Here is a 24,091-nt window from a genome sequence, read left to right on the forward strand (position 1 = left end):
GAAATCACAACACTTTTTCTTTAGCTAAAAGATAAAAGGAAACGAACTATGCAGATGCCAGAACTTCAGGGTGAGTAGGACACTGGTCAAAGAGAAAAGGAAATTAGCTCGGTAGATAAAGACCAGAGCAAGTACAGGAGGAACGGTGGGGGCCGCGAGGTCTGAGGTCAGCGCCCTCCTGCTCCCCCTGCAGACTCACATCTGATCAAAGGAGCAGATGACTTGGGCCAGATGGTCCTTCCAGCTTGCTGGCAGGTGGCCACAGATGAACTGGGGAAACAGGGGGCCCTGCACCTCCTGCCCCCCAGAACAGATCCGCTGTAGCCAGACCCAACCCCACTGGCCACTTGGTGTCCCATGCCAGGTGGACCTGGAGTGCCAGGCACAGCCCTTGCCACAGGTGAACACATGCCCAAGTGCTCTCTGTTCACAGGCCAAGGGTGAGGGAGGGTCACACAGGCTTGCCTCCTGCCCTAGGACAGAGACATGAAGTCCCCAAGCAGCCTGTGTCTGGGTCAGCCTCTCCCATGGGTGGGTGCAGTGCAGCTCAGAGATACGGCTCTTGTTAAGGCAAAGAGGCATCAGGATGTCCACGGCTCCCAGGGAAAGGCCAGACCGGAGCCCAACCACAGAGGAAACGCAGGGACCCCAAAGCACATGCAAAGTCTGACCACAACCTTTGTCCTGGAATAGCCTGGACCCATACCTCAGCACGGTACCTACTTTCCAACGTCCCCACAGCAGCCCCACAGCTGCTGTACTGTGGCCTGGCCTGTACCGGGGCCACATCACCGTGCCAGAGGCCAGGGCCTGGGCAGGACAACAGGAAGGAATGGTGTGTGGGGTGAAGGGGACCAGAGCTTCCAGCTCTGCCTGGGCCACCCAGCTCACCCCATGCAGGCCTGGTCAGCAGTGCTGGCCCCCCGGAGAGGCTGCCTGCTCAGTGGGAGCCAGCACTAGCTTTCCTGCTCGGACTACCTGGGTCTGCACCTGTCCCAGCCGTGTGGCTTGGCAGGAAAGTCTCAGGCACTGAGGTTCATTTGTGAGGAGACCTGACTGTGGGTCCCCTGTCCACCCACCCAGCCTGCAAACACCTCCAGGGACTCACTGAAGGAGGGACGAAGGTGGAAACTAGTCTCTCTCCTTTTATGCAGTTTTTATCTTAAAAAAAATAAATAAAAGTCTTCTTCGCAGGAATTACTGGTAACTGTTATTACAACCAAAGCAGACTTTAAGGTCCCCCCTGGACGCTGGGTGAGAGCAGGAAAGGGCGGGCAGCAGATTCACCTGCAGACCAAGCGGACAGAAGACCAGCGAGCCCGTGGCCACGCATTTCCACCACACGATGGCTACTGGAAGGGGAAGAGGTGGCCCTCACAGGCAGGGTCTGCCCCAGAGCAACGGGGTACAGAGGTCACCAAGAGCTCCCAACCAAAAACATGGGAACCAAAAGCATCCAAAGGAAGGAAAAAAGAAAGCTGGATGGTGCCAGCAAGCCCTCCCACCCTTCAATTCCAGGTGATGATTTAGAGGCACCTAGTCCTTCTACCACAGTAGGAGCTGCTGCAGGGCATCCGGATGAGGCCATACGGTGCCTCCACCAAGAGACTGGTTCCAGCCCAAGAGCACCAGCCTGGCTCCCTCCCTCCAGGGAAGCCTGGTGCTGAGAAGCTTCATGGGTCAGAGACCCCCCAGGGCAGCCGCCCCCGCCTCGCCTTCAGGGCTGCCTGCGGTGGGGCATGGTTGCAACAATCCTGGCTTCAGAGAGGGCTAGGGTGGGCCCAGTCCGGGCAGCAGGGCCCGGGAGCCCTAGGTCCTGGGGAGGCTGCACATCTCGCAGTGGCCGGTGCCTGGCTGGTTCATGAAGGTGCAGTGCTGACAAGCCCACATGGCGGCCGAGGTGGTGTGTGCAGAGCCCCCGACGGCTCCGTACTCGTGGAGGCCTGGAAGCTGCACACCGACTGTGCCTGTGGGGCAGGAAGAGAAGCAGTGTTCATCATTTCTGCACTGGGAAGCTGTCCCACCCCATCTGAGAGCTCTGCACAGCTGCTTATCAGGGTAGGAGTGGACTCTAAAAGCAACTGCTGCAGGCGTGGACAGATGCGGCTTGAGAGCCCCTACTGTGGGTCCCCTGCTCAAACACAGAACACCGATAAGTAAAGCTGCTGTCTGCAGAGCGGAGAGCTGTCAGCTGTGGCCACTCATGCACCTGCCCAGCCTCCTTGCTTGCTGTGTCAGTGGTTCCTTCCTTCTCACTGCTGAGCAGTAGAGCTCAGTGTGAACACCATCCCTAGTTATCTATCCCCCTCCTGATAGACAGTTGAGTCACTGCCAAGTTTGAGCCCTGCCATGAATATTCTTTTTTTTTTTTTTTTTTGCAGTACGCGGGCCTCTCACTGCTATGGCCTCTCCCGTTGCGGAGCACAGGCTCCAGACGCGCAGGCCCAGCGGCCACGGCCCGTGGGCCCAGCTGCTCTGCGGCACGTGGGATCCTACCGGACTGGGGCACGAACCCATGTCCCCCGCATCGGCAGGCCCACTGCGAATATTCTTAAAACAAATCTTGGTGTGGATCTGTGTTTGCATGTCTCTTGGGTAGCAGTGGGCTCGCTGGGTCATCCTCACTGGGCGTGCGAGAGCTCCAGCTGCTGTGGGAGCTCGTGAGCACGCGATGCGGCCAGTGTTTGCATCTCAGCCACCCTCAAGACGTGTAATGGTACCTCGTTTAATTTTCATTCTTCTGATGACTGATGGTGACCATCACTGTAATTCTTTTTATGGAACATCTTCTGTGGAATATCTTCTCCCAGTCTGTTCCTTGCCTTTTCAAGTTTTTTTTTTTTTTGCGGTTGTGGCGCACGGGCTTAGTTGCTCTGCAGCATGTGGGATCTTCCCGGACCAGGGCTCAAACCTGTGTCCCCTGCATTGGCAGGCGGATTCTTAACCACTGTACCACGAGGGAAGTCCTGACCAATTTTTGTTTGTTTGTTTTTGTGGTACGCGGGCCTCTCACTGTTGTGGCCTCTCCCGCTGCGGAGCACAGGCTCTGGACGCGCAGGCTCAGCGGCCATGGCTCACGGGCCCAGCCGTTCCGCGGCATGTGGGATCTTCCCGGACCGAGGCACGAACCCGTGTACCCTGCATCGGCAGGCGGACTTCAACCACTGTGCCACCAGGGAAGCCCTGTCTACAGGAATTTTGACTGAGATTGTACTGATCAATTTAGGGAAAACTGACATGTTAAAAATATCTTGTCTTCCAGTCCAGATAGTGGGATTTCTTTTCCATTTGCTTAGCTCTTCTTCTGGCAGAGTGTTAGTTTTCAGCAAAGAGCTCTTACGTAGCTTCCACTGACTATGTCCCGAGAACTCTCATGTTCTGTGACTCTGCATCTGTAAAGGGTACTCTATTGCTAATTTGTGTTACCAGCCCTATGCAGTGACTGGAATTCCACGAGTAGTGTATCTGTTGACAGCATTTGACAATCACGTAGCACTTTTTTAGCAAAGTGAGTGTCGGTGAACACCAGGCGCTCTCCCAACAGAGGCTGCAGGCAGCAGGTCCAGACAGTGTCACCCTGCTGCCGGAGGACTGACACCTGACTCGGGCTTGGGTTTCTTCCCACCCTAAGTATGAGGCATGAAGCCAATGGGACCCAGCTCCTATGGGGTCACTAGTTTTTCATTAGTGTCTAATGGGGTTGGCAAAAGCAAGCCAAATGCTCAGACTGAAACCTTTCCTGATCTAGTTTTCCATTCCCCCAACTGGGCCAATGCTTGTCCAGGATAACCTCTTAGCTAAGCCACCCCCTGTCCCGGCTTCCCTGTGTGCACTTTCTGGGCTGAGAGAGAGGGCTCCCAACTACTAAAGCTGCTGCACTCAATGTCTGTGTGTGAAGCATTTGAAGAATAACACCAGGGGCCTGGAGAGCCCCATACATAGGAGAGTTGGACCAGGTGCTGAGATCCTGGCTGGCACCTCACCACTGTCCACCCAAGGACACAAGGCCGTGGGCTTCACTGTAGGGAATTTGGTGGGAACAATGAGTCCTCTGTTTCAGAACGTGAGGGCAAGAAGAGTACATGGCACATCCAGCCCTTTTACTGTTTGGTTGTAAGAATCATATAAAAAGAAAAATTAAGAAGGACGACACAATGAATACCAAAGCTCCAACCCCTGAGCTTCTAGGTACTTAGTGTCGAGAGAAAATAAGAACCCTGCTGGACTCCCTGTGCCTTGGGTTCCACTGAGGGTTTCCTGGCTAATTTTGGCTCAAGTATCAGCCCACTAGATTGAGAAAATATTTAAACACTTTTTTATATGTACTTTCATTGTTGTCTTCAGGGGGCGTTACAGTACTTCTCAAAGCCGCAGGGAAAAGGGCCACCATGGTCACTGCCCTCTTGAGCTCTCAGCTGGGGGGCTTGGTGGCCACGGCACTGGCAGCGTGGGGGCAGCTCCCAAGGCTGATTGACAGAGGCGCTCACCCGGGAGACACAAGATCCCCGAACTCTATTCTCTAACTCTTTTCCTCCTTAGCCACCAAGAATGCTCTGAGAACTGATGGGGAAGGGGAAAAGAAAAGCCGGAGGAGTCCAGAAGGTCTCCGCACTCAGCACTTAGGTGAGTGTGAAGTTTCTGTTCATCTAAAACAATGACTTTCAAACTGCTCCTAAGATGCTTGAAGAATAGCGTATCTGGTATGTACGTGTACAAAAATCCATGGAACGGTATACCCAAAATCTGTGGCCTTTACGCGTATGTTATAGTGATGAAAACATCTGTGAGCCCCGGCAGAGGTCTGCTTGTTCCATTGCCCACGATGCTGTCAGAAGGCATCTGGGGTCAGGTGTCCAGGGCCCGGGAAGAAGTACTGGAGCCCTGAAGGGCAGGAGTTTGGGCCCTGGCAATGGGGACTGCGGGAGGGTAAGACACTTACTGCAGAGCTGCTCGATGGTGGCCCACTGCTCAGACTTCTTCCACGTCTGGGCGAGCTCCTCATTTCTGGTCCTCACAGCCTCCAGCAGCAAGCTGATGCTGTCCTGCAAGAAGCCAAATAAGAAGGTTCCAACTCGCTTCACTGACGTAGTAGATAGACTTGTTCACAAGTTTCTTTTTCCCCAACATCAAGACACACTTCAGAGGGAATTTCAAAAATCTCACAGGCTGTCACTATGACATGCAAAACACCACACACTTAGTTTTATAAATACAAGTGCTAAATTCTTCCCAGAGATCCCCAGGTTGGCCGCTGTGCTACTCTGTGTCCCAGGCTGGCTGTGCTCCACCCACTAGGTAATCACAGCTCACAGTCCTTCTCCTGAGGGCCTGGGTGGATGGGCAGGAGCCTCATGGCCGTGAGGCCCACCCTCTTCCCTCACAACCCCCTCGGCCCTCTGTTTTCTCCATCACGTCTGTATCTCAATACACTCTGCATCCTAGGCCTCCAGGGTCAAAGTGAAGAGAACTAAATAGTTTTTATTTTTATTTTTTTTTTGCTGTACGAGGGCCTCTCACTGTTGTGGCCTCTCCCATTGCAGAGCACAGGCTCCAGACGCGCAGGCTCAGCGACCATGGCTCACGGGCCCAGCTGCTCCACGGCATGTGGGATCTTCCCGGACCGGGGCACGAACCTGTGTCCCCTGCATTGGCAGGCGGACTCTCAACCACTGCGCCACCAGGGAAGCCCTAAATAGTTTTTATAACGAGAGACTTCGAAAGCCTTCCAGGGGCTCTCAGGCAGTATTTACAGAAAATGCTTCCTAACAAGTAAGTGACTGCAAAACAGCACACGTTTTCCAGGGAGAAGGCCCTAAGCTTTCACCACCTCCCCAACCGGAGGGGCAGCAGCTAAGCCGGGGGCTGGAGGTGCAACTCTCTGGGCTTAACAGGGAAGGCAAAGCCAGTGAAAAGTTTCGGGGTGCCTGGTGTCAAGTATCACAAATGGGTAGTTTGGACAAAACACAGACACAAGATATAAGAACAGCTATAGGCCACCTGACATAGAAAAGCAGTGGGAGGAAGGAGCCTCTCCTTTCTACTCTGTCACCTCGCAGAAATGCATTTCCTTGGGTCCCAAGCAGGAAAAGGGCCAAAGTAAAAGGACAGCCATGACACAACCCATGCAAGGGGCTTCCTGGCCGGCCCTGCTGGCCCTGTGCTGCTCAGAAAGCAGCCGCCATCTGTAACACTCGCCCTCATCTCCCCCAACAGCATGTCTTAAAAACGCCAACTGTGCAGCTGTGTGCCTGGGGCCTGGACGCTGGCCAACCTTCTGGGCCAAGGTGATAAACTGGAGCTGATTCGGGAAGAGGGGAGAGAGATCGGGAAGAAGCAGAGGCTGGGATTCTCAAACTGTTCCAACAGGAATTTTTAAATTGTTGGATCCCTCATGTTCCCACTAGAAGGACACAGAGCTAAGCGGCCTCTGCGTCCCATGTGGTTCTAACAAATGGAGGAACTGTCCTCCATCACAGAGGGCAGACACTTTTGAACAAGCTGTTCCAGTGTAAACGCTGCAAGTGAAAAATTCACCTTTCTATCAAGGCCTTTGTGCAAAGCTGCTGCCCACAGGACAGGTTAAGGGGGACTTAGCTGCTCTGGTGCTGCCCAGCATGCTCTGGTCTGAGGAGTAGAAGCCCACTTGGCCCGTACCTGCAGAGGCATGACGTCATTGGTGACCAGGAACAGCAGGAGGTGGAAATCCGAGATAGTGTCCAGGAACACGGATGAGGTGTTCTGAGACAGGTAGGTGGCCAGGCTGTGGAAGTCCTGGAGTGCCAGGTATGGGGGGAGACAGACACGAGCACCCGTTAGTCCCAAGCCAGAGTCGCAGGAAAGCCACTGTCCTACAAAGATGGAACTGAACACGTTCGGCGCTGATGGATGGGCCTCCCCGTCTCCTTCCAGAACCACTTACTGGGAGCCAAGGACAGAGGAATGCACAGTTGCAGAATAAGCTGTGGCCTCATCTCCCAGGAAAACACTCTCAGTACATTTGACTTATGGAAGAGTGTAAGCAACATGTCTGTGAAGCTGACCCAGCTGTGAGACATGTTCAAACTCACCTCTGGGGGCCAGTGGGAGTGGGAAGGGCCACTGCAGGGCTGGGAGAAGCCCCGTCTGTCTAGGTACATTGTTGATCCAGGGCAGCACGGTAGTGAGGAGTAGGAATCGGGGGGCGGTGGGGAGGATTACGTGACACTAACACTTTCAACAGGAGTGAAAGCGGGAGATTCAAGAGTGCCACCCCAGTCAGTGGCTCTGCACCTCCACAAGCACCTGGGCAGATGGGCAGTGAGGAAACCAAAGCATCAGAGAGGCCTTGTACACTAATCACAGCTTCAGAAGACAATCTCACTGTACACATTCTTTAACCAGGCCCCTTTCTGTAGTGCCTGTTATCAACTTGGGATGTGTGTTCACAGACCATTGATGTGGCAGGACAAGGCAGTCACAGCAGTTCTGATCGGGCCTGATGTGCAGGTGAGAGCCAAGGTGGCCAGGCCACATGAGCCCCCACGGCTTGGATGGTGCCTGAGAAACATGGCAGGGTAATGAGGTAGGGGGCAGAGCACGCAGCAAAGTGAGACATTGTCACAAAAGACAACGCTTACCAACAATCAATAACGTTGTTGGGAGAGGACAAGAAGTGACCAATAAAACAGGCCCCCTGAGAATGGTCCTTCCAGCAAATCCACAGGCCTGAGGGCTTACAGGGATTTGCCTCTGTGCTCATCCACTGCCCCTGCCCTGGAGAGGGCTCATGTGATCAGCAGTGTCTTAGACAAAGGCCTAGCCAGGTTTTGTCACAAAAACAAATCAGGAGAGTCAGAAAGCTTGCTACTTTCTAGAAAAACAATAGTGACACTAGATAAACAAACAGTAGGGACTCTAAATTATGTTTCTAAAGACAAAGAGCTTACCTGTGTCTCACCCAATACATCCCGGTTTTCAATAGGAAATGGATTTTGTGAAATAGAAAAAGTATAAACTGGATCCTTGGGGAAAGTTGTTGTGATCTAATGAACGAAAACACAAACCCGTGATAAATTAACTGTGCTATAAACAAGGGTGTGGGCCCTGAGCACACCCCTCCCTGGAGCCCTGAGCTGCTCACAGCAGCAAGAGTCCTAACTGTTCTACACTGAAGGGAATGCTTAACTATTAGGACAGCCCCTAAATGAAAACTCTGAAAACTGTGACTCTGGAAGGCAAACGGAAGAATCGTTTTTCATGACTGGTAAGATCATGGTGCCTGTGGGCAGGTTCCTAACTCCAGCCCCACTGGGACGGCCTCTCACACAGCTGCTCTCCTGCTGCCGCGGGTGAACCAGAGAGTGGGCCACAGGAAAGAGCACAGGTGTGAGCGCCATCTCAGGAGCAGACTCTGTTCCTGTCACCGGGTCTGGAGGGCATGTGCAGAACCAGCCCCTGATGGTTTTGAGAGCCACAGTGCCCTCCAGCGAGCTGGCTGAAGTCTTCTGAATTCCCAGGCACCACTCCATGGAGCCTGGGCATGTCCAGGCAGGAAGAGAAGCAAGGCCATTGAGATGCAGGCATGGTTCTCGCCTGAAGATGGCTGGAGTCAGGAGCTTTTGTCCAAAGGGGAGCCTAAGCCCTTCATTTGGCTCAGACATGCTTTAGAAACGACAGAGGGGATTTTAAATCCTACAATCAATAGAAGCTACAGGGACAGTGGCAAATGTGCAAGAATCAATACAAGTACAGTTTCTCATTCCTCCTGGCAGATGCTCCTCCCCCAAAACACACCCAAGTGTTAGCCATCATCAGCCATCTTTTGGTTGACACAGCTTTTTCTCTGCAATATAACACTAGCAGCAGCAGATTATACCTCGTCCAGATTTAGCGTAGCTATTCTGGTTCCTTCGGGACTATTTCTAAAGAATGAAAATGTTGCTCTGGCCTGTTTTCTGCATCAGTGAAGGCAGCGAGCTGTTCCAGGCCTGCTGGCCCAGGACCTGCTGTGACTGTGCCAGCGCTGTGAACGGTAAGCTGAGCCATCAGCAGCTCCCTAAATCGAGCCCCGCTGGCCTTTTATGGACGAGACCACGTGGCCTCAGGGCACAAGGTGTGGCCTTGAGCACACTGCCAAGTCCTACTGTGAGGCCTCGCTCTGTTCATCAGAGAGATACAGACGACCAGAGAGCCCAAGCCTCCTAAGGCTGCCGTGAGGATCAAATGCGCCCAGACACGTGGAGCCCACAGAATGGGTGGCACATGTGGGGCTCAGTCTCAACTGTTGTCATGATTCTAGAGATGGCAGAGGGGCCACTCTGCTGCAGAGGCAAGGCCTGTGGCCTGCTCTCGCCCCTCGCTTTGAAAGGCAGATAAAGGAGTGGACCAGCAACAACAGTAGACCCACTAGTTAAGTAAATGTGGAATTAGGGAAGTATTTGTTAGACCTGTAATTGCAACAGACCTTGGAGAGCAACAGAACCGAGGTTCACACTGCAGCCTGAACATCCCAGATGCCGGGGGAGAGGATGCAGGGTGGTGAGCACTTTGTTTTGTGCTCAAATCCTCTCCCTACCCAGCCTGCCTTGTCACCTAGCTGATGCCTGGCCACCTGCAGAGCACCTCTGCAGAAGCCTGGAAGAGCCACCTGGTCATGAGGTTTAGTCATCAGATGCCCTGGTCAGGTTGGGGTCTGGGGCCGGGCAAGGAGCTGAGCACACCTGTCTGGGCACCTGCTCCAACCTCCTTCCACAGTAAGAGAGCGCTTGGGTATCACAGGGTGGAATGCTCCCCCATCAACCAAACACTACAGTGACAACCACTAAGGCAAGAACTTAGCTCCTTTGTGAAAGGAAAGGGATGGGGAGGCCACTGGGAGAGAAGACCTCAGGAAGCTGGCTTTAAATCACGCAGACTCCTCCTAAGTGTATGCTCCATCAATCTGTTTTCATCTTAATTACACCCTAGGTAGTCTAAAAAGCAGATGCCTTTATGGCCTAGGTAATAAATATGTTCTCGGGAGCTGTCAGTTGGAATGGAGCGTTGGCGGGCTCAGCTCACAGGGACCCACTGCTCCAAATGCAATGATACTTTATGGCCTGAATCATATGCCCATCCTAGTCCAAATGCAGCCTGAATTCATCCTGGCAGGCAGCAATTAGGAAATGAGCCGCCTCCCATACCCTTTGGACAGAGCGCTGACTACTGCAAATGCATCAGGCTCTAGTCCTGCAGCACGCACTCCCCTCTGCACTGTGGCCACATCTCCGTGAGCAGAGCACACCCCCAGAAAGGAGCTGAGACTTGGGGAAGGCGTGTCGGTACCAGGTACCTTCTTGGCTCCTGGAGTGCCCCCCTGGAGACCATGCTGCCCCCACGAGTGGGCCTCTGAGCTGTGGCCAGGGCAGCACCTGTGCACAGAGCCAGGGAGAGGCTCGCTGACCTCCAGAGGCTGCTTGGCCTTGTCGGTGGTCCTTTGCTACACTTTAGGTTGGGAGAAGTTAACCCCTTAAATTGTTTTTAAGGAAATAAAAAACGAAAAGCCCTTAAGGTTTCTAGCTTTTCAGGGATGCCAGGAGCTCAGTGACTCAGAACACCTCTGGATGCCTGTCCTGTGCAGGCAGAAGAGCAGGTATTCAAGCCGCCACCCTTGCGAGGCCACCCCAAGCCGTCCTGACCTCCAGGGGGAGATGACACACACTTACGTCTATGATCAGATACTCCACGGGCAGGGGGCGAGCCAGCTGGGTAATCTCGTTGCCAAACTTGTCTATGTCCTGAAACACAAGACAAAGGTCCAGGGGGTGAGTGCAGGTGTGCCGACCTGTGACAGGTTTTCCATTCACACGCTTGTCTCACCCCTTAAATTACTACAATTCTTGTTGAAGTATATGAAAAGCAGAGAGGAAAATGTGCATATTTTTGCAGTGAATCCACCTTCCATCACTTCTTGGAGCTCTTGATGACGGCCAAGACTCAAGAAAGCAGCCTTGGGGGCTTCCCTGGTGGCGCAGTGGTTAAGAATCTGCCTGCCAATGCAGAGTACACAGGTTCGAGCCCTGGTCGGGAAAGATCCCATATGCCGCAGAGCAACTAAGCCTATGCGCCACAACTATTGAGCCTATGCTCTAGAGTCCGTGAGCCACAATTACTAAGCCCATGCACCACAACTACTGAAGCCCGCGCACCTAGAGCCCATGCTCCACAACAAGAGAAGCCACCACAATGAGAATCCCACGCACTGCAACGAAGACCCAACGTAGCAACAAACAAATATATATATAGAGAGAGAGAGAGAGAGAGAGAGAGAGCACCAGCCTGGTGCTAAAGCTGTGGAGACACAGACCCCGGGCTCCCACCCCGTCAGGCTACATCTGTACCCCTCCTCCTCTATAAGCTCTCCTAGTCTCACACCTGAATGCTAACTCTTAACAACCTTACACACACCTCTGGAAACCCAACTTCATGGAAACTTAATCCTTATACATTAATAAAATAAACACACACACAAATCAGTACACATACACACAAATACGCAGACATGGAAAACCACCACCACCAATCTGTCAAAGTCTAAACTTCTTTTGCTTTATCAGATGCATGGAACATAGTTTAATTATGGGGAAAAATGGCCAGCATATGTTCATTAATCATAAAATGAAAATGAGATCTGATTTATGTCAAACTTGCTGAGTTCAAACACAGCTCTAGAAATAAATTCATAAGAACCAACACTTTTCATTAAAGATTCTGCAAGAGGGGGTCATATTTTCTATTTAAATCATCACTTAACATTATATAAATCATTCAAGTCATATATAAATTATACATCCATAATTTCCAATTATGGGGCCTTACATAAAAGTTTATGTTTATTAAAGCTCAGACCCTAATGGGTGTCAAGCAGATCTCTCTGAGGTGTGCAGGTGACACAAAGCCACCCCTAGCACATCACACCTTCCGGGGATGTCCGAGGCCCATGCCATCTTTTGAGACAACCTTCTCAGGCTGTCCTACATTAAACCGAGTCCATTATCCTAATAGGAATTCCAGAGGCTCCATGTGGCCCTGCTCTTTTTTTATTTTATTTTCCCCAGAAATTAAACTCTCTGGTCCGCAGCACATCTCAGATTATCCACACCTTCCCTACCTTTTCTCTGTTCACAACCCAGAGAGTTGCTAGCAAGAGCCTGCCCCTCTGCCCTTCCAGAAAACGGTCCAAATACATCTAACCAAACACATCTAAGCCAGCCACATAGGGAGCAGGAGCACCATCAAAGGACAGGTTCCTGGAAACAGTGTCCGTTCTGTCTGTCTGCATTCCTTTGAGGTTGGAATACTGTCCCTTCCACCTGGGCAAGAGTCCCTGGTCCTTCCGCATGCTCGTTGCTGCAGCAGGTAGGCTGGGCCTGGCTTTCCGTGGCTCTACCAGCTTTGACAGTGGCAGCCCAAGGTATGAGGCCTGCTGAGTGGGTCCTGGGGCCCCAGAAGCGGTAGTTTCTACTGGAGGAAATACGGTAGGAGGCGGGAATCAAACCCAATCGAACTAAATCACCATTTCCAAAAATATACGCTTGCCCCTACAAGAAACAACCTGCAACAATTCACACATAATTAGCCCGTCTGGAATTCATCTTCAAATCTAATTAAGCTCTAATATGCAGAGACATTTTCCCAGCACCTGTTCGCTTTAATCTTCCCCTCTAGGGATGATTCTTGTTAAATGCCCCCCTCTCTTTTTTGTGTGTCATGCTATTCTCTTTCAAATTTAACTACCCCACTGCATCCTTCTGCTCCCCAAGAAAATAAAGGTGCTGCATCCCCTTCTCTTCCCTGGAGGAAAAGCAGGTACCTTCTATCTCTCCCCCATGCCTTCACTCAAATGTTTTCGCCAACCAAGCCTTAGCCCCATACACCATTTTAAAAGGCAATTACTTTTTATGGGCGTTAGCAAATGTCAGGCAGAGTACACTAGGAGGAAGACACCTTAATTCTTAGTTTGGCAGCTGCCAAAGTGTCAGAAATTTTATCTCCACCTGGAGCAAGACACTGGGAGAGTCAGAAATTGAGGTCCCTGGTGCCTCGCTACCTGCTATTGGCCATGTCTGGAAACATCAACAAGAAATCCAGGGATCTCTGTCTTTGTTAGCTCAAAGGCAGGCAGGCTTTGTGCCAGGACAACAGCAAACTCCACTTACTGGGTGGCACCATCTTGCTTTGGAAAAGGAAAATGAAATCCTTAATGTATTGCTTTTCTTCTTACAAAACTGGCAAGAAGGTAACAAGTGAAACTAGCAGTTTCTGAGACTTCGCAGAATAAAGCAAGAAAAAAATTTCTCAGGACAAAGTTTCTTAAAGAATCCCGTTTAGGACTACCCTGGTGGTGCAGTGGTTAAGAAGCCGCCTGCCTATGCTGGGGACACGGGTTCGAGTTCTGGTCCGAGAACATCCCACATGCCACGGAGTAACTAAGCCCACGCGCCACAACTACAGAGCCTGCTCTCTAGAGCCTGCGTGCCGCAACTACTGAGCCCGCGTGCTGCAACTATTGAAGCCCGCATGCCTAGAGCCCGTGCTCCACAACAAGAGAAGCCACCGCAATGAGGAGCCCGCACACCGCAACAAAGACCCAATGCAGCCAAATAAAAGAAAAAATTTTTAATTTAAAAATTAAAAAAAGTAAAAGCACTAAAAGAAAATGTAGGTAAATATACAGCTTTGAGGTAAAGAATTACTTCCTAAGTATGATGACAAAGGCAGGAATTACAATGAAAAAGGATTAACGTACCTTTGAAATCACAAAATGTTACACCTTACTTTGTATGAAAAGTATAAAGAAAATGATATCCTGGCATGTGTCTGCAATATATGACAAAGGGTTAATGTATAAAGACTTCACAAACGAATGTGAAAGTGATGAACCACCTTACAAATACCTCAGGGCACACAGAGGCGATTCATAAAGAAAACACCAACACACACAGGGGACTTGGGACAGAGTGAGTGCAGAGCATGGGGTCCTGAGAGCAGGGCCCAGGCAGGCAAGCAGACTAGCGCAGGGCTGGCCTGCGGCACAGTCTGAGCATGTAACTGCAGCCTTCTTGGAGGAACTTTGGGAGACCACACGAAACCCTTGAAATCTATGTTATCCTTTGACAAAACAACGCATGGAATGGTTTGCTTGGAATGTCTCAAGTAACTCAGCACACACATGGAGTGAGCTCCTGGATGAGCCACAAAGCACTTCTGGTAAGTGCCAGATGCTGGGACAAACCCGTGTCGGGCTGAGGACAGGTCAGTAAATGATGCCTAGGACAGAGAAGACTCCACAGTCCCCCCAGAGAGCGCTGGTCCCCTCCACAGCCGCGACGCCGCAGCTGCCTGCATGCTCTCTCCTCCCTGCTGCAGCCACCTGTCAACTCTTCCAACTCCTCAGCACTGAGCCCACAACCACCCTTCATGCCAGGAACCCACCCTGCTGCCCCTCCACCTGGGCAGCTGCCTAAGAGCAGTGTTCCCTGGGGTCTCCAATCTCGGCTTCTCTCCTCTACTTCCAAGGCTTTAATTTGGGGTTTCTGGGCAGATAACCGTGAAAAGGGCCTCTTAACCTCCTTCCGGTCCCACCACATCAAACTTCAAACACGGGCATCTGAACTCACCCCACCCCCCCTGCTCTCACCACTACTCATCAAGGTTTACAACTCCAGCACCCACCACTCACCCAAACCAGAGACCCAGTTCCATCCTGTCCTCCCCGGGACCGTGCAAGGCCCATGGAGCTCTTGGCTCCAGGACACCCTCTCCATCCCCAAATGCCATGGGGAGCAGACACATGTCACCTGGACTGTGGCACCAGCCTTCTCACTGGCCACCGGACTCTGTACCCAGAAAGAATCTTCCACACCGGGGAGCTCCCTCCCCACGGCCTGGCCTTCAGCTCCTCCAGCCGCACCCCACCGCACATCTCTCTCCTGCTGCCCCTCCTGGATCGGCCCTGGCATTTGACACTCATGTTGCTGCAAAAGCCTCCTGCCTCCAGACCCCCCTTCACGCCACATCCAGCAAGATTGTTCCAGAATCACCTTCCATCTTTCTTTCTTTGGCTTCTCACTGCCCACCACCCCCATCACGTGCACATTCCAGCCAGACTGAGCCTGGGACCCCTAGATGCACCATGCCCTCTGGACGTGTGGCCCCCAGATGGGCTTCCTCCCCACCTGGCTAACTTCCACGCTGCACTGGACACCTCAACAGCCACCAACAGACCACCTGGGAAGAGAGGATGATTGTGACTTGCTCATCACTGTAGCCCCGGGGTCTGGCGAGGGACGCCGCACCCTATCCACAGCTGGACCGAGTGCAGAGGCTGCGGTTCCAGAGGCAAGGCCCTGTCAACGTCCACGTGTCCATGCATGCACGCGGGGTGCTGGAAGGACAGGTGAAGAGGCGTGTTGGGGTATCTATTTCCTTATTAACCTGTAATGCAGGATTTCCCATAAAAAATATACATTTGATTTCACATTAATAAAATGTTCTTAGTTAATATTTAGAAGGCTTGCACTCCTAATGCACATGGAACCATGCACCTCACCGTTCTGCTGCCCGTCCCCAAGCATCCCCTCGCCGGCTGACTAGATCCTCGCTCCAAAACCCTCCTCTGTGTGCACCTCTCCCCACCTTTACAGGAGGTGCTCCCCGGCCGTTCTTTCACTGGCTGCACGGGACTTCCTAGGACAGACAGATCAGAGCTGTAGACAAGGGTGGACCCTCAAGCTTTCCACCCCCATCTCCTGTGTGAACGCACATACAAACGTGTATACGTACAGGCATCAACATCTACAAGTGTGCCTTTAAAAAACAAAAAGTTAATTGGGATTTTACTGTATATAGATACATTCGTAATTTTACATCATGAGTTTTATCCCATACCTTCAAGTAATTTTCAAACACACACCTTTAGTGATCACAGAATATCCCACCATATATGTATTGTAATTTAATGCCCGTTATTAGACTTTTAGATTGCTTTAAGTTTTTGTTACCACAGATAACACCATGATGAACAGCCTTAGACAAATATGGGTACGTGTCCTGTTTACAAGGTATATTTTAAATCCAACCCCAAAGCCCACAGGAGGACTAAAAGGATTACTTAAATGTTTGCTTTCATAGGTCTCTTTGCTCAAACTGGTATTTTCCTGAAACGTATGAGAAATGAGTGTCTCAAATCCTACAGGGCTATAAACAATCCTGGGAAGCCCTTCTAGCCTGCTCTCACTAACAGGCAAGTGAGCGATCTAAGAAAACAGCAGCATGATTAAGGAAATAACGTTTGTTCCACGGCAAAAGGGAGCTCTCTTCTTAAGGGCAAGAAACTTACAAGGCATGGAAATAAAAAGCAAATTTCCAACCTGATAAAGGGTACTACAAAAAAACAAAAACAAAAAAACCCACAGCAAACTCATAGTTAATGATGAAATCCCGAAAGCACATCCTTTACAATTAAAAACCAGACAAAAGTGCTGATCACTAGACATTGTTCCAGAAGCCCTAGCCAGCACGAGGAGTGAAAATGAAGGGAAGGGAGAAAAAGAACTGTCACTCCTGGATAATACACTCATCTGTGTGGAGAACCCAGAACACACATACAAATTAGAGGAACAAGTAACAGCTGAACTGCCAAATGGTAGTTTTTATAATATGTAGAAACTATAAAGTACCTAGGAACAATCTAACAAATGACGGACAAGGCTTTCAAGGAGAAAAATCCTAACTTTCTGAGAGAGGTCAAAGAACAAGAAACAAAGGGCAGCATCACACACATTGCGGGGCGGGGGGGGGGGGGGGGAGTGGGGGGGGTGGGCGTGACCTATTTGTTGTGTGCAACCTGCAGGCAAGTCTCCATGAAGGAGTGAAGGGTCAGGAACAGTCAGAGCTCGGGAAGAAAAGCAGGGAAGGGCTGTGATGGATCAGGGACGAAGAGTAAAGTTACAGTGACTCGGACAGTGCGACGTTGGTGCTGGCTGAGGAACACCGGCCAGTGGACAGAAGGGAGGACAGAGACACAGCCACGATCACAGAGACGACTGGTAATGGAAAGGCACCACAGATCAACAGAGAAAGAAGAGGGTTTTTCCCAATAAATGGTGTTCAGACAGTATATGACTAAAAACTAAGAAGGAAACTGGGCCCCTATCTCACACCACACATCTGAAATAATCCCAGGTAGAAGAAGAATCCAAAAACATCAACCTTAGAGAAGACAAGATAACAGACTTTCTTTGTGATTCAAAATGCCAACCATAAAGACAAGATTCAGAAAACTGACCACATGGAAACATAAACTTTCTGCCTCAATGACACCATGGGAGTGGAGAGGCAGAGGTGTCACACCCCTGACTGACAGGGTTAGAGGCAGGGAGAAAAAGATTGAACCACCCAGGGAAGAAGAGGAAACAGACACAACAAGCACGTTACGGGAGACAGGACGAGCCAACAAACAAAGAAAAAGGAGTCTGGCCTCACTTATGATCAGGACGGCACAGTTACAGCTCAAGGAAATGCCCCATGAGTGTCTGAGTGGGGAGTGGGACTCGGGCCCAAGGCTGCGGAGCGTGGTGGTTCGCACGGCATTCTGCTCGCAGTGGGCACATGCCGAGGTGACATGATGGCCACATGCAGGCAGGTCTCAGGCCACACCGGGATAAGTGAATGTGGCCCATCTCCAAGGACAAAAGAACACAGTTTTGGGTCTACAGTGTGCAGCAACATATAAAACTCAACACCTGCTTTAGGAAAACACACAAAGGAGGTAAAACTAGAAGAAAAGCAAGAATGTCATAGTGCACCCCCGAAGGTAGTGCTCCCTCTGGAGGGGGGAGAAAAGGAGACAGAAGCAGAGAGAAGGATCCAGCAGCTTCAGAGGCCACAGGAACGTTCTGGTCCTTAACTCTGGGGTAGAGACTCAGGATTGGTATTTCTGCTTTTTTTATTCCTTAAACATGTTTTATAAATAATCTTTCATATCTACTCAATATTTAATTTTTTTAAATTAATTTATTTTTGGCTGTGTTGGGTCTTCGTTGCTGTGCGTGGGCTTTCTCTAGTTGCGGCAAGTAGTGGCTACTCTTTGTTGTGGTGTGCAGGCTTCTCACTGCAGTGGCTTCTCTTATTGCGGAGCATGGACTCTAGGCACGCAGGCTTCAGTAGTTGTGGCACGCGGGCTCAGTAGTTGTGGCTCATAGGCTCTAGAGCACAGGCTCAGTAGTTGTGGCGCATGGGCTTAGTTGCTCTGTGGCATGTGGGATCTTCCTGGACCAGGGCTCAAACCCTGGTCCCCTGCATTGGCAGGTGGATTCTTAACCACTGTGCCACCAGGGAAGTCCCTATATTTAATTTTTAAAACTCTGAAAAGAGAAAGAAATGGCAGCCTGATGACCCTGGAGCAATGTATTCATGCACACTGAGCGCACCGGGGCTGCACAAGCCTCTGTGGCTAAAGGGGAGGGGCTCTCCACAAGGACAACAGGCCCTGTTACGGCCCCCAGACCAGTGAGCTGTGCCAAAAGGCTCAGGACGGCAGCCAGCAGGACCACCAGGTCTCAGGGTCTAAAACTGAGTCAAAACATAGATTCTACATTACAAAACAGTGCCATACAAATGCATCTTATAAGATAGAAACTTTTGAGGGAAAGACTGAACCCTCACATTGGTTCCCAGCGTGGTGTGACTTGATGTGTGAATGTTTAATAATGGTTTAAAACTAATGATTCTTCAAAGTACCTGATGCCTACACAGGATTTGTGTAAGGGTGAGATCTGTGTTATCAAGCCAGGTAATTGCTATTAAACACCACAGGAGGGAAGAGACAATGGGAGTTCCTAAACAAGGCTCTTTGGAAATATTTTCTTTCAAGAATGATATGGAGAACCCTTTCCTGGGGCTCCTTACTGTCCCCAAATCTGAGGGGTCATCTAAGCAAGTTGTCACAGTCCAGCCTCACTCTGTCCCTCCACTGCCACCACCTGAAAGGAGCAGATACAACAGCGAGGCCTGCCTGCTGCAGAGGAAAGACAGACTGCTCGCTAGCTACTGGCCTGGCCTTCCTGGCTCAGTGACAGTCCCCGCCCCCGCAGCCCTCGGACCACGCAGCAGCGCTGATTCAGAAGCAGACTGAAGACTTTCATTCCAAAGAGCTGAGGAGGAGACCAGGAGCAGGGACAAGACTCTCAGGCCCTTGTGCCCTTCCTTTGCACATCACCCACTGCCACAGACACCCACAGCATGGACAAGCCAGCTCTAGACAGGGTCTCAGCCCCACTTCTGATCCCTGAAGAGGTGACGTCTTTGTCACAATCAGGTAGTCTCTGGTCTCCAAATCACCACCAGGACGAGGCCCCAGAGCCCCTCAGCTTCTAGGCGCTCTCCTGTGTGTCTGATGCATCCCGCAGGTAGTAAGCTGCGCCCATACCACTGAATGCTATTCGGCAATGAAAAGAATGAAGTACTGCAGGCTGCAGGCACGGAGGAACCTTGAGACATTACGGTTAGTGGTGAAAAGTCAGTCACAAAAGACCACACACTGTAGGATTCCATCAGGGAAACCTCAGAGAAAGCAGATCAGCGGTTGCCAGGAGTTGGGAGGACTGGGGAGTAACCGTTAAAGGATGTAGGGCTTCTTTTGGGGGGACAAGAATGTTCTAAAATTAGATTGTGGTGATGATTACACAACCCTGTGAACATCCTAAGAGCCCCTGAGCCGGGCACATTAAATGAGTGAATTGTGTGGTATGTGAATTGCATCTCAATAAAGCTGTTTAAAAATGCAGACTTAGGGACTTCCCTGGTCCAGTGGCTAAGACTACGTGCTCCCAATGAACGGGGCCTGGGTTTGATCCCTGGTCAGGGTACTTGATCCCACATGCTGCAACTAAAAAATCCCACATGCCGCAACGAAAATCCCACATGCGGCAACAAAGATCCCACGTGCAGCAACTAAGACCTGGTGCAGCCAAATAAATAAATAAATATTTTTAAGAAAGAATTTTAAAAAACTAAATAAAATTTTTAAAAATAAATAAATAAAAATGCAGACTTGCTAGAACAATAAAAACAACAAAACGATGACTAGACATGCACACACTGATATAAAAAAATTGCTGAAAGATATCAAATCATTTTAAAGAAATTAGATCATCACTCTTTCTGGGTTTTCATTGCTTGCCTATTTTATTTCCAGGCCCCTTCTGCCAGCAGGTCTTTGTGGCCTAAGTGCAGTGAGATTGTGAGCAGACCTGTCAACCTAGAACTCCTTACACAGTGAAAATATTCTTCAGAAATGGAGAACAACGTACTTCTCAGACACACAAAAGCAGCCGGGAACACAAGAAATATTAAAGACAGAGCAGTGCCAGATGGAAACCAAAGTCTGCCCAGGACGGGGAACAGGCAGGATGCCTGCCTGTGACCAGAGCAACTCCCATGAGGAGGATGGGAGCCGTGTTGCTAATTCCCAGGGAAGCACCCAACTCCAACTTGTTCAAACCAGATCACAGTTTTCAAAAAAATCATTTTTATAGCTTTCACAGGAAACAAAGGTTTAGAAATGGAGAACTGCTCATCTAAGCGGTTAACCTAAACTTGGTCCCCTCAGGAGAGCCTAACTTCTGCCAAACAGCTCCAACCTTCACTCCTGCTGAGGCCCTGTTAGGCACCATTTCTCCTTTTCAGAAACTGAAACAGTCGGTGTTGCAGTGGTTTCACTTGTATTATGTACCCCTAAACCCAGGGCGTGTCACCCCCACTTCTGCTTATAAGCCCTAACACCACAGAAGCCTGCCTGAGTAGCTAACAAAGGCCCTGGAAATGCCAAAGAGTCCCTTATCCACAAGCTAGGCTCTAGACGACCACGGCTGACCAACAGCTCCCATGGCCAGAATGCACCAAAGTTAGCAACGTCCAGGACAGGTCAGTGTCCATGCTGCTCTCCATCCACTTCTCTCTTTCGGTACCGTTGCATTTTTACCTTATAAAACACATCAGGCACGTACTGCTCGCTGCTGGACTCCTTGGCGTAGCCGAGCTCAGGGGCGTCCTTGCAGGGCAGCAGGCACTCATCTCGGACCAGCGCCATGCACTGATTGGACACCTGGTACCCTTCAAAGTGCACCTGGTTGTCGGGGCCACCTGCAAAAGAGAGACCTTCAGCGAGAATCCTCCAAAGGACGTTCAAAACAAGTGTCATCCTTTACTTTGGACCTGCAGAACCAACTCTCATGAGTGTGTCTTGGGTAAGAATCAAAAATGTTTGACAGCAGTTTTACGACAGCCTTGGGCACAAGGCCTTGAGCACAGGGTGTGCAGATGCCACTGCAGCTCCTCAAACAGGCCCCACCAGCGACACGCTCTCTCAGAATCGGGAGGCAAGACTGTTAAACCTTCTCCAACACCCACCCAAAAGCATACTTGGGCTTCTGGTTTTTAGTATCACAGAGATGTGAACAACAGACAGAGCCCTGTGTTCCAGCAAATTCTGTTCTTGAGTGAATGCAGGGAGACGAATGGGAGTGGATGAGAGAACACAGAAACCTTTCCCAGCACAGTGTCAGTATCTGCATAGCATGGAGAGCAGCCCTGACCTCAGACACCTGTGCAGCTGGCACATCAAGGAGGCGTGGACCCCACCACAATGCCTAGGAGGTTGCTCTCCTTGCACCGAGCCCTGCCCTCCACGCCTTCCATTCTAACCTCTCTCAGGCCCTGCTCCAAAGAAACCCACAGTAGGGCTTACAGTTTGGGACAAGGGTAAAACCCATCCCAAACGGGTCAGGAGGTCAGGCAGTACCGAGCATGCAGCCATCTTCCTCCCCTGCAGAATCAGGGTCACACTCTGACAACTGTAACAGCCATCATTTTTATGGCTTTGGAGAATTTTAAAAAACCTTCAATATCTCTATCTTAGTTTCTTTGACAAAAACAGAATAAGTTACTGATCAGGGAACAGAAATTTTATCTGTCTGGCTTTCAAACATTTACCAGAAAGCCAATCTGATGGCCAAGCAATCAAAAATGTGAAGGACAGGGCAGAGCCAGCCCCCAAGGGACAAACAGGGGCCTGTGTCTGCTCGACTCTGCACACCAGAGGCCAACAGCAGCTGGCTTCCAAACGCTGCGTCACGCTGGGCTCCAAAGGCCCGGTGGATAGTCAAGCCTAGCATCTTCTCTCTGGCCCTCAACTCACACTCGGGGGAGGTGGCCAGGCCTGGACAGTGACCGCTAACTAAGGTCAAGGCAGCAAACACAGGGCATGTGACCCTCTGGTGCAATCCGGGGAATGAACGTCATAGCACAACGAGTGTGCAGTTCACAAGGAGCAGAGGAGGTCGGGAAGGAACCTGGAGGAGCCGCCCTTGGTGTGTGTACTGTAAACCTGTGCTGGTTTTGAGATAGATGTGGCCTGTGAGAACCAGGGAAAAATGGAAAGCTGTATTTATAAAACAGAAGATTCTTAAAAAAAGCAAACTCAGTCCATATGGACAGTCTCCAAAGGCAGAGTCACTGACAGGAACCGCAAGCTCCCCATTCCATGTGGAAAAGCAAGAAACCAGGTCCTGAGGGGTTCTCTGAACCTTGCTCTGGTACCGTCCCAGAGATGAAGCAGGCCAGGCCAGTTAACTCTCATTCCCTTCCCAAATCAGTCCATCAGGAAGTCCACTGTGTGATGGAAAGGGGCGGTGATAAAGGACAGTTGCTATTGAGTCTGAGACGCAGCCCAGAAAGTAACATGCACAGCTGAGAAATGAGTGCGAGTGTGCCAGGTGACCGAGACACAGACACCAGCATCGTGGCAGGGAGTTTAAACTTGGACTCTGTGATGATTCTCCTTCCACAAGCTCCTTCATGTGCACATGAGCAAACCCCACATGTAATCATCACTCTTTTCCCCTAAAAGTTTCAAGCTAGAGAAGTTCTTAGAAGGGATCTGCAGACACAAGGCCAAATGGTAAGGCCCCCACACCCCAGCCAGCATCTGGGCCTGCAGCATCAGCAGCAGCTGTGGGGAGCTGACAGCAGCGTGACCATGGAAGCACCATGAACCCCGGGACACACCAGCCAGTCTCCCGGGAGACGGCCATAAACACACAGGACTGCTCCTTCCTGTCCCATCAGGGTCTTAAGGATGGGACTTCGGCAAGGGCATTTCAAACAGCTCCCCAGGGTACCAACACGTCCCTGGTCAAGAACCACTGAAGAGGAGGAAGAGAACAATCTGTCTGGAGTCAGAAGATCTCTGACACTTTGGATAACCACCTTCCATCGCTGCCCCCTGGGAAAGGGAGAGGAATTATGAGTCTGAGCATCTCACAGCATTACCAAGAGGGACAAATCAGCACAGATGTGAAAGGACTCTAACTGCAGATCTTATTCTAAGTTAAGTGATTTTCTGCCTTATAGTTCGAAAACCCTAGTAAAGTGCCAATTTCGGAGGCAAAAATTCCAAGGTCAATCTATGATTTCCAAATTTCCAACTGAGTCAATAACTGAAAGTACAGGCAGCCCCCAAGTCGGAAACTATTTATAATTCAAAACATGTACCAGTTCTTTGGGCCCACTGAATAATTCCCCACAGAAACAGTAATTAAAGGGGTTAGGTTACCATGGGAGCCCATGGAAGCCTAAAACAGCAGTTCTCACAAGAAGCAGTTCTGGAAATCTGTGGAGATGATTTTTGGTTGTCTCAACGAAGGGGGGCAGCGGGGGGCAGGGGCTGCCAGTTTTAGCAGGCTAGAGTCAAAGGTACCAGACGTCCTGCTGTGACCAGGGAGTCCCACACAATAAAGAACTGTTCCACATCCCACATGGCCTTGAAATGTCCCCCTAACACTCCTGTAGGCAAAACCCGTATTTGTGATGATCTAGGATTAGAATCAATTATATTTTATACACAGCCACAGAAACAAACACGCCCAGCTTTAACACACAGCGAATCCTCTAGGAGCATGATACCACATAAGCTGAGGAAGGGCCCTGCTTGGCTCAGAGCTCCGTGGAGAGCTGCTGAGTGTCTGGGAACCACGTCACTGATGCCTGTGCAGGCCCCGCCCCACAAGGTTGG

At 50.6% G+C, this 24,091-nt stretch overlaps 1 protein-coding gene across 4 annotated transcripts in view; it reads right to left on the reverse strand.

The window, feature by feature from the left end:
- NPLOC4 (NPL4 homolog, ubiquitin recognition factor) overlaps positions 1 to 24,091 on the reverse strand; it is a 55,105-nt gene continuing 31,014 nt past the window's right edge. For 3 of the 4 annotated variants that reach the window (XM_059997183.1, XM_059997182.1, XM_059997184.1), the window contains 6 exons: positions 21,002 to 21,162; positions 10,683 to 10,754; positions 7,926 to 8,021; positions 6,655 to 6,771; positions 4,940 to 5,042; positions 1 to 1,967 (listed from right to left, as the gene is read on the reverse strand). In XM_059997183.1, coding sequence (XP_059853166.1) covers positions 1,810 to 1,967; positions 4,940 to 5,042; positions 6,655 to 6,771; positions 7,926 to 8,021; positions 10,683 to 10,754; positions 21,002 to 21,162 — 707 coding nt within the window. In that variant the 3' untranslated portion in view covers positions 1 to 1,809. The remainder of the gene's footprint in view (positions 1,968 to 4,939; positions 5,043 to 6,654; positions 6,772 to 7,925; positions 8,022 to 10,682; positions 10,755 to 21,001; positions 21,163 to 24,091) is intronic. The other variant, XM_059997181.1, reaches the window with a different exon arrangement.

This window comes from Delphinus delphis, chromosome 19 (assembly GCF_949987515.2).
Source record: "Delphinus delphis chromosome 19, mDelDel1.2, whole genome shotgun sequence".
NCBI lineage: Eukaryota > Metazoa > Chordata > Mammalia > Artiodactyla > Delphinidae > Delphinus > Delphinus delphis.